This window comes from Lepisosteus platostomus, chromosome 7 (assembly GCF_059453375.1).
Source record: "Lepisosteus platostomus isolate fLepPlt1 chromosome 7, fLepPlt1.hap1, whole genome shotgun sequence".
NCBI classification, from domain to species: Eukaryota; Metazoa; Chordata; class Actinopteri; order Semionotiformes; family Lepisosteidae; genus Lepisosteus; species Lepisosteus platostomus.
This window is the reverse complement of record NC_142617.1, coordinates 19,934,265-19,944,389: the sequence shown is the minus strand read 5'-3', so window position 1 is coordinate 19,944,389 and position 10,125 is coordinate 19,934,265. Positions and strand designations below refer to the sequence as shown.

Sequence of the window (10,125 nt, the reverse complement as noted above, 5' to 3'; positions counted from 1 at the left end):
TTATAATATTTACCTTCACCAATTACAGCTTCAGGTGTTACATACACAACTAGAGAGAATTGTTCCTTGCTGCGTATGTTTTTAATTTTTATTTAAAAAAGTTCAGAAAATTCATTCCACAAAGTTGTTATAGTTTTTTTAAATCAAAGTTCAATACAAAAATTACATAGTTATCTTAAAAGAGTAAAACTTCAAGTATATTGATGTCAAGAGCAGTGATACTCACTCCTGGTCTTGGAGAACCACAGTGCTACTGGTTTTGAAGCATTTTTTGATGACTGAATACCTGGCAAAAAATCAGACTATGTATGGCAGTAATTGATTCAATTCAGAGTTCAAGTGGAGTGCAAAACCAAAAGAATCTGTGGCTAAGCAGGATGTAGAAATTGCATAGCAGCATAAAATTCCTATTCCTGATGGATGCTCAGATAACTTGGATAACTTTATATTAAGTGCACTAAAACTTGCCAATTAATCCCCTCAGCTCCCAAGGTAATGAACTCTCCTTATGAATCAGAGTAAAGACTCAAACACGTCTTGCAATACAATTCTGTCATCACTGAATTGCAGCTGGCTCTGTAAATATATACTGTAATAGTGCACAGTCCAGTGTTTGTTACCGGCCTTGATCAAGACTTCTTTGTCTTGGTGTCTGCCTCAGGATAAGATGACGGAGAATGAACCACACATTGCACCAGCTACAGCAGAGAGGGAGCTTCATAGATTACATAAATGTCCCATTCCAACTTGATGTTAAGGCCTTGCCATTCCTGTCGAGAGGAGATGGTTATCTCATTAAATGTCTATTTTTGGGCATGGTCTTTTTTAGCAGGCAGGCTTAAGAGGTTTAGAAATCAGTAGCCGTTGCTCAGTTTTGCTTTTAGCCAGTCCAGAGCAGAGCTCTCAGGAAGAAGCAGAGCCAGCTCTTCAGTGAGACATTGAATCGGGGAATTGACTGAGCAGAATGGGCGCCTATGGCTCTTCGCTAGATGACATCCTCGCTGTGGATATGCACCACTGGTACAATAAATTCATGCGGGAGTCTCCGTCGGGTCTCATCACCTTGTACGAGCTGAAAGCCATCCTGGGGCTGCAAGGGGTGACCGAAGAGGCAAACAGTTACATCGACCAGGTGTTCCACACCTTCGACATGAACGGGGTAAGAGCCATTACCGGCCACAAATTACTTTCAAGCCACTTCTTACTGGACACTGGACAAACGCAGATGGAAGTACGTGCCAAAGGAGACTTCCAGAAAAGCACAGCAACATTAGGGAAAGATGGGAAAGATTCTGCAATTTCCAAACAGGCTGTTGAAGCATCAGTGTGGAATGCATTTTAATTGCGCTAAACTATAAACATGGACAATGCAATTGGCCAGTTCTACTGTGGAAAAAGAGCAGTGGAAAAAAAAGAAATGTGGTTAGCTTCTCGCACGGCATGGTGGCACAATGGTTAGCATTGCTGCTTCGCAGTGCAGGGTTTAATTCCGGACCTGGGGTGCTATCTGTGTGGAGTTTGTATATGCTCTCTGTGTTCTCGGAAAAATGGCCCTGTTGTGAGAGTGTGTGTGTCTGTGTGTGCCTTGTAATGGACTGGCATCCCATCCAGGGTGTATCTTGCCTTGTGCCCGTTGCTTGCCGGGCTCTGGCTCCCCTGTGCCACTGAATTGGATGAAGCAGTTTGAAATGGATGAATGGATTAGCTTCTCTCATACCATAAGCAGCTATGAGTAGTTTGGTACTAATTGGATTGCCTGGGAAACTGAGCTTTTTGACACAAATCTGATTTAACATGACGGCATTCCACCTGGAGCAAATGCAAGGTCAGAAGGCACCTGTCTCATGTGACCCCTCAGGTTGAGTATTTTAAAGCATCCTAGATAAATTCCGTTGATCTGACATGGCAGCTCTGCTTTAGCCTGCTGTTGACATACATCACAACTATAGATTTTGTCATTTTGATTTAGTGGGATGAATTTTCAAGGGATTAAAAATTAAAAACCAGCAGATGCCTTGGAGGGCTACACTAGGTGACCTGGTTGCACAAGGATGGTTAAAAAATTCTGAGCCCCACAAAGAGCACTGAAAACACTCTGGGAAAGATGGAAATCAGATATGCAGTTCACAGTATTTTAGATTGCAGTTCACAGTGCTTTGTCTTTTGTAGGTAGAAAATTAAAATATATGCCAAAACAATCTGTGGTGTCATTATACTGTTGATATAAAGTAACAATTCCAGCACCTGTTTGCTGAAACTAAAGCAACTTAGTGTTGTCTAGCATCAGCATGAAACTGGTAACAGCATGAAGCTCAGATTTTTAATAACTTTGGTAATTGTGGAATGATGGGGTGAAAAAGAGTTGGAAATCTTTACACTTGCATGTTATGAACAAGTAAGAGTTTGCATGGTATGACTCATACCTCTGACTATGTTTATGTAAGTGTTCAAGTATCACAATTCCTCTGTAAGCGGTTGTAAAGACAGGGCAATACAAAATATTCTTCTTCAAGCTTTGAAGGTTGAATATCAAGAATGCCTTGATGTGAAATTCAGAATAGTGGTGAAACCAATGCAGTCCTTTCAAAATATGTGCCCCTTGTTTGTAATTTGTTAAATTTAGGGTGAAAGGTAATAGGAAAACACTATGCTTTTGCAGTGTCTCCTGCATGTGCATCCTGCAAAGTATTTTTTTCACTGCATTTTAAAAAAAGTGTTGCCACCTGTCATTTCCACGTCTTTTTACAATTAGGGATTTCATGTTTTCAGCTTCAACAATGTGGCTAGAGAGCTTAAGAGATTTGGGTGCAATCAGTAAACGGTAAAGAAAACAGAAAACCTGAAGACTTGAGAAGGTGTAGCTGTGATTATTTATGATTTATTTTGATGCAGAGATAGCAACAATATAAATAAAAATACATCCTCTGTTGTATTTGTTTCTGAAAACATTAGGAAATGTGTGAATGGTTTGTGCCTGTTCTTCTGTTCTTACAATATTTCAGGGTTCTCTGGTTGTCCACCTAGTCTTGATGACAATTATATATTTCAAGTTGTTATTGGAAATATCTTATCTACTTAAGACAGCAACCTGCCTAACTGCTTTAATTAGCATAAACATGTAGCACATATGCTACAAACCACAGAAACCATCAGGTTTCAAGTACACGATTTTGTTAAAACATTGTGTATTTAATGACACAATGGTAATGGTCTAGGGAGTTTTAAATAGAAATGCCTAATGAAAGTGTCAGACAGGAGAGGAGAAATGAGGACATGGTAATCTCTGAGGAGATAAAGGAGATTGCAGGTCAAAACTGTTGGAATTCGTGTAAACAGCACTAAAGAATCTATAAATGCAATTGTTTCATTAAAATGTTTTCCTTATCTGTTGTTGTATATTATTGCCTTATTATATATAAGCTAAATTCTCTATGTCCAAATGTTAGGTTTATACACATAATGGAAGATAAACCCATCTTAATCTTAAGCAATGTCAGGCCTGCATCTTCAAGCCTTTCTCACTGTTGCTAATGTTTGTGTTCAGGCCTCCATCATCAGGAAACATCCCAAACAAGAACATGGGAGGCTAGCTAAGAAGAAAACCATTGATCTTTAAAAAGAACATTACTGCTTATCTCAAATTCGATAGCGAGCGCTTGGACAATTTACAAGACTACTGGATAAAAATGAGAAATATTTTGTGTGGTGAAAACCAAACACTACCTTCCAACAGATTAAATTCGTTCCATCTGTCAGTTGTAGTCATGGAAGTATAATGGTTTGGGGCTGCTTTGCTGCTTCAAGACCTGGATGACTACAAATTCTGCTTTGTATCAGCAAATTCTGGAGGAGAATGTCAGGCCATTCATTCACCAGCTGAAGGTGATCTTAAGTATACACACAGATCTACAGTAGGATGTAGAAGAAGAAATTTTGCATTTTGGATTGTCCAAGTTAAAGTTGGAAGGAAGAATGAGTTAAAATTCATAAAAGGAAAAATGTGAAAGACCATTATAGGAAATGTCTAGTTAAAGTCATTGCTATTCAAGGAGGTTCCACCAGTTGCTGAATCTGAGGGATGACATACTGTACAGTACAGTACATATTCACACAAGGATATTTACTGTTGGGTCATTTTGTGAATTAAAAAATCCAAATTTAATCAAGTTATCTTTACATTTTGTTAAGATTTCCATGAACATCTAATTTCCTTTTTTTGTTTAAAATATAAGCAAATGTGGACTTATTTAAATGGCTCACAAATATTTTGTTGGGACTATGCGTACACAGTGTTTAAGCAAAGGGCTTTAAGTATAATAATCTAAGTAAACAGAAGACAATGGGTATTGAGAAAGGAAACATTTTCATTAAGGGCCAATTTTTACAAGCATTATCATACCACATTAACTAAGTTGAGTCAGGAGTGTCCACATCACAATATTTGTAAATGCATTTTTAATGTGATTTCATTTTTTAATGAATTCCTTCTCTTGATTCTGAAGAGCAAACAGCTGTCAGGTTTCAATGGCCTCTAATACAATCTTTCCCGAGCTGCTCAAATTTACTTTGGCAGGCCTACTACTTGTTTTCTCAAGCTGGTCAGGTCACACTCCTTTTTTTTACAATTTGATTTTAATATTTCAGAAAATGTTAGAAACTTTTTCTTTCATTTCAGGACGGCTTTATAGACTTTGTGGAATACATTGCTGCGATCAGCTTAGTGCTAAAAGGAGAAATCAACCAGAAATTAAAGTGGTATTTCAAGCTCTACGATGCTGATGGAAATGGCAAAATAGACCGAGAGGAACTACAAACGATATTTAAGGTGAGCAATTGGAAAATACCTGTTCTTCACTGTTTTTCTGGACAGTTAACAACCTCAACACTCACACAGTGTCTTCATGTACAGATATTTTAAATCAATTCTGATTTGGAATGCACTGTAATAGGTTAGATAATACTTCGATCATTTGATTTTTCCAGTGTGATGAAAATTGATCAACCACCTCATCTGTATCCATAGCAATGAAGCACACAGTGCAGTCTGATGCTGCTGGATGTCCAGTGCATGATAGTTTGAGCATCTGAACCATTTAAGATCCTATCATCCTACTGACTAGAATTCAATGAAAGTTAAGAAAATATTCGTATTGCAGCCCAAGACTGTAGTTTTATTGATACTTGTTTGTACTCTAGTCTTTTTCCATGTTGGTGAAATCAGTGAAAAACCAAGAAATGTTATTTTTTTGCTTTAGTTGTTGAAGAACCTGTCAAATTTTTCTATCACATATGTTGGCACAGTGAGACAGAGGTTAGGATTGCTGCCTCGCAGTGCTTGTGCCCTGGGTTTAGTTCCATACCTTGGTGCTATCTACATAAATTTGGCCTTGTATTCATGGGTCTCCTTTACCTTCGGGGGCTCCAGTTCCTTCCCACACACGACATACTGGTAGGTTAATTGGCTTCTGGGAAAATTGGCCCTGGTATGAGTGTGTATCTAAAAAACTTGTGACGTTAAGAGGGGTTACACTTAAATGGACTGCCATCCCACCCAGGGTGTACCCTGCCTTGTACCAGTTGCTTGCCAGCTACAGCTAAGCTCTGGCTGCCCTGTGACCCTGAATTGAATGAAGCAGTTAGAAAATGGAGTCAATTTGGAGCTATTCTCCAAATTGTTGAAGGTGCTGTTAAAAATAAAAATCTGTTGAATACACATCAGACTCATACTGAGAACTGCCCTCAGTGGGCCTGTATACTGTACCTTTCATTCAAAGAGACTAGTTTGATCTAATCAAATATAAAGAGCATACTTGTAATTATTGCTCAGAACAAGCCAAATATCATTATTGCCAAAACAAGCATGTCTCATAATCCATACTGTTTACAAACTAATATAAAGTGAATAGATGAAGATTTTTATTTGGGTTGTACTGTCTGCTTTGGCTTGTGTTTTAACCAGAAACATTTTGCAGGCAATAAAGAAAAGTAATAATCCTTTAACACATATGTTTTTTTCATTTTTAATTTTGGTATGCCTAATCCTTCTGCTGCTCATCCAGGCCTTTACTGCAGTGGCACAGTTTTCACAGGGTGACACTTTTGTTTTCTGCTGAAGCTTTACTAAACCATAAGGATCTAGAGCCCAAGAGCTGCGAGTCAGCAATGCTAATTACCACCCACTGTGACACCCATTCTTCTAAAATAAAATAATCTATTTAAATGTATGTATTCAATGTATTTTCACATGTTCAAATGTATTTTGATCAGTTCATCATACCATATTGTTCAATTTCAGGCCGTACAAGACATCAATCGACACTATGACATATCCCCAGAGGAAATCACAACCCTGATATTTGACACTATAGATGTGAACGGTGATGGTAAGTGAATTAAAAGTAAAGGTTTAAGAGGCCACAGTAAATAAAAATTAGAATTAGTTACGCTGGTAAACTTTGTCATTAACTGGTCAGCTAGCTAACTGGTAAAATCAGAACTTTAAGTGACCGTGTCACTGTTATCAGTAGGAGGCTTATTTTCATGCTGCTTTTTTCTTGGTGAATCACATACTTCTGTCCCAGACTCTGCCCTGGAAAAGTCAATGACACTGCCCAGACAGAAAGTACAGTACAACACAGAAGCCTGATATAGCTGGTGGAAATTTGCTCAACTGAAACTCTGTATTTTATCCAGTGTTTTAAAGATGATGTTGGACTGGTACAGCTGCATGAGCTATGGCAGGAGTATGCTTTTTTTATTACTCCCGGGTGCCAATAGTTACCTTTTCTGTCACTGTGTCTTCACAACAGTTGCTGTACCATTATTTAGAGATTCAGTAGTCTTAAGAATAAAATATAGGAATGCGTTGTCTGTAGTTTGTCCTTTTTTCATTCTCTAGGGGAGCTGACACTGGAGGAGTTCATTGCTGGAGCGAAAGAGCACCCGGTTATCATGGAAACAATTACAAAAACCCTGGACCTCTCCCATGTCCTAAAAGTCATCATCAAGGGGCGGAGGAACAGCGTCTGATGGATACTCTCCAGTGTGCTGCATCTCAGGTGACGCACCTTCTTGAGAAGAAGAGCAGAGCCCCAAAAGTCAGCAGTGGACCCCATGGTGTCTGTACTGAGGCAGAAACAGTGTCCTCAAGACTCTCTGGAGTTTCACCCCGATGACCTGCACTGCGTGTTTCTAAGCTGTTTGTTTCAGAAAGAGAGTATGTGTGAGAAGGAGAACACAGAAAGAACTAGAAAAGTGAAGATATCTTTGCCCACTGAACCACAGCTGAGCTGGACAGCTGGCACAGTTTTTCCATGTGCTTTGGCCCACGTCCAGATTAATACACTTGCTGTGTCTCTGGCAGCATCTCTCTAATGCAGGTTCAAGCCACAAAAATAGCACTGGATTTGCTAAAGACAATTCAGTGTGGCTTTAATTTAGAAATACCAAATGTTCTCCAAGCAACTTGGTTCTTATGCAATCAGGTATATACAGAGAGATGAACATGAACAATAATTGATTGCCTGCTTAATTGGCCTCACTTCCAGTGGCACTGAACTTCCAGCTTTGTCAATCACTGGCAGCAGCTGATGAAAGTGGAATCCTGAACTTTGATAAGGATTTGGTTCTGTAAAGGGGAAGAGTATCCTGAACCTTACAGGTTTGGATGGCAATGTTTCCCCTTGATGTGCTGACAGCTATGGTGTTGGATGCCTAATTATTTCAGATAGTAAAGGGTCGTATTTAATCAGCACCGTTGGTTAGAAGACTCTTGCATCCACACCCATTTGACTCGTGTTAAACCAAAATGCCCAGTCTATCCCAAAGTTCCTAAGTGGTCATCAAACCCAGCTGTGCTCTCTATTTTCCTGAGGCTGCTCACACATGAATATCCCACCAAAAACTGGGTCTGGCAGGAGTCCTTATGTTTTGTTTATCTGGGGCTTCTTTCTTTTACCCTGGATGGCATTCTAGTCATGACAACACTGTGTCATTGCACAACTACAGAATTACACATTTTTCACACAGTTTTCACTGAAAAGGCATAGAAAGAGTAGAGCCTTCATGTACCTATAAGAAGTCTAATAGATGTGGGCTGTTAGTATATGCTGTACTGTGTACTGTATACAGTATATCTAGAATATACATATACTATACCTGTACTGTATATATACTTTCACATATATTTTTCCATGCACACTCTTATACAAAATTTGTATTCAAAGTACAGGTAGGTAGCTGCGTCAGCATGCATAGGCTGCAAGGGAACAAGTAATAGGTTTATTCCATGCTGAAAAGAGAAGAAATAAAACACAACTTTAAGAAGTACTTATTTCTGTAATGAAAAAAAATTGAAAATAATTATTAGAACCTTGCTTGTACAGCTTGTAATTAACATTTTATTAATTACAGTAAGGAAAGCACATTTTTTAACTTTTTTAAATTAAACAAAGATGATAACACAAAAGCGAAAAGTATTGTAGATCTTTAACTTCATTTGGGTTTTAGTAATTGTTCTAAAACTTCCAAATTTGTTCTAACACAGTAAATGATACTGTATAGGTAAATGATAAGAACATAAGGACAACTCCAAATGACAGGCCCACCTGACCCATTTGGAAGTTTCAGTGCCTAGGGCCTACGAAGGAGGGAAACATTAGTGACTAACGAAATACGAACTGAAACAACTTGCTTGCGATCGACTCTAGGTGCTCCAAATCAATAATAATGCGCTGTCTAGTGGCTGTTCTAGAAACTAGAAGTATCGAAGTGATGGTCACTCAACTCGCTCCATCAATCACGTGGTTTAGCATTAGAATAGTTTAAAGTGCATCATGTCAATCGACATAATTCAATAGGCGTTTACCCCTCTTTTTGCACATTTCAGAGTGAAAGTGCCTAGGGCGTATGAACACCAAAATATGGCCCTGGGGCATTTATAAGGAAAAGATCATTCTAAAAGACAAACGTCTGTTCGCTCCAGGCTGGATATTTGACTTCCTCTCCTAAAACCAGGCTCTTTGAGACTAGTTTCCAAATTTAATTTATAAGCCTTACTATTAATCTATAAATTAAAAAAAATCACGGACAACATACAGTATTTATCTGTATTACCTTTACAGCTTTAAACAGAGAAGATTATAAACGGACTTGAATCAAACATTCCAAAATACTCAAGTCAACAAAGTCAAGTCAACCTAAGGGACACGTTTTAACAACAATAGAAAGACTTGGACACACAAGTGGAAATTAGGCTTAGGAACATTCAGGATTAAAGGAGGCGCTTCTTTAAGCAGAGAATTCTTGGAAAATAGATCCTAGTCCTCCCGTAACCTTTCAATTAAGCCAGTTTTCTCTTTTGATATGTTGTTAAAGAAACAGTTATAAATGCCTTAAAGCTAGAAACCAAGGACAATCCATGTCCTTATGTCAATCAATTTCTTAGCTAGAATTTTTTAAAGGCAAGGGGGAGTTACAATTTTAGGAATATGGCAATACTGGGGATATTGTGGTAAGCAAAGACAAACTAAGTGTGATGGGGATATACAAATATGAAAAACAGGTTTTATACTTGAAGATTAAACTGGCCTAAAGGGCAAACAGTTCTATCTGTACCCATATATCCACTACACTTTTCTGATTTCCACCTATAGCTTTCTTCTTGCATTTTATTACCCATGATGCATCTGAAATTGCACTTCTGTGACCTTGGTATTACTAGCCTTTAATTATTGTAATGGTGAAATTGGAGAAAAAGGGATTTTACACGACTATGTCTATGTATTTCAAGAGGCCTGTATTGTTCAATAACTACCGAAGTTCGCCAAATCTATTTCAGACATATGTATACTTGTGATACAACAGAAGAAGTAATTTATACCAAATGATATATATCCCAAAGCATTTATAGGCACTTGCATACATTGCTTTCTGAAAAAGGCTAGAAACCAAACAGGATAATTTGTCCTTTGAGGTTTTCTGTTTAAGGTGTCGACCACATCAAATTCATTGGTACACGTCAGCAGGGTGGTCAGGGCCCTGGACTCTAGACTGGAATCTTGGGTGTTACTTCATTCCGATTGCTCCAGAAAAATGTCTTGCTATATAAATGGGTACTCTGCAGGT

At 38.3% G+C, this 10,125-nt stretch overlaps 1 protein-coding gene across 1 annotated transcript; it reads left to right on the top strand.

Annotated features, from left to right (window-relative positions):
• The first annotated feature begins 262 nt into the window (after positions 1 to 262).
• Positions 263 to 9,196, top strand: guca1c (guanylate cyclase activator 1C). Its single transcript, XM_088639636.1, has 4 exons — positions 263 to 1,159; positions 4,676 to 4,825; positions 6,296 to 6,383; positions 6,899 to 9,196. The coding sequence occupies exons 1-4, from the start codon at positions 965 to 967 to the stop codon at positions 7,027 to 7,029; spliced, it is 564 nt and encodes a 187-aa protein (XP_088495762.1). The 5' UTR covers positions 263 to 964; the 3' UTR covers positions 7,030 to 9,196.
• The last annotated feature ends 929 nt before the right edge of the window (positions 9,197 to 10,125 follow it).

Excerpts from the sequence above, each read along its gene's own strand:
- guca1c (XM_088639636.1), top strand. The coding sequence starts at position 965 with ATGGGCGCCTATGGCTCTTCGCTAGATGACATCCTCGCTGTGGATATG. Across the intron at positions 1,160-4,675 it reads ACACCTTCGACATGAACGGG|GACGGCTTTATAGACTTTGT; the intron begins GTAAGAGCCATT and ends CTTTCATTTCAG. Across the intron at positions 4,826-6,295 it reads AACTACAAACGATATTTAAG|GCCGTACAAGACATCAATCG; the intron begins GTGAGCAATTGG and ends GTTCAATTTCAG.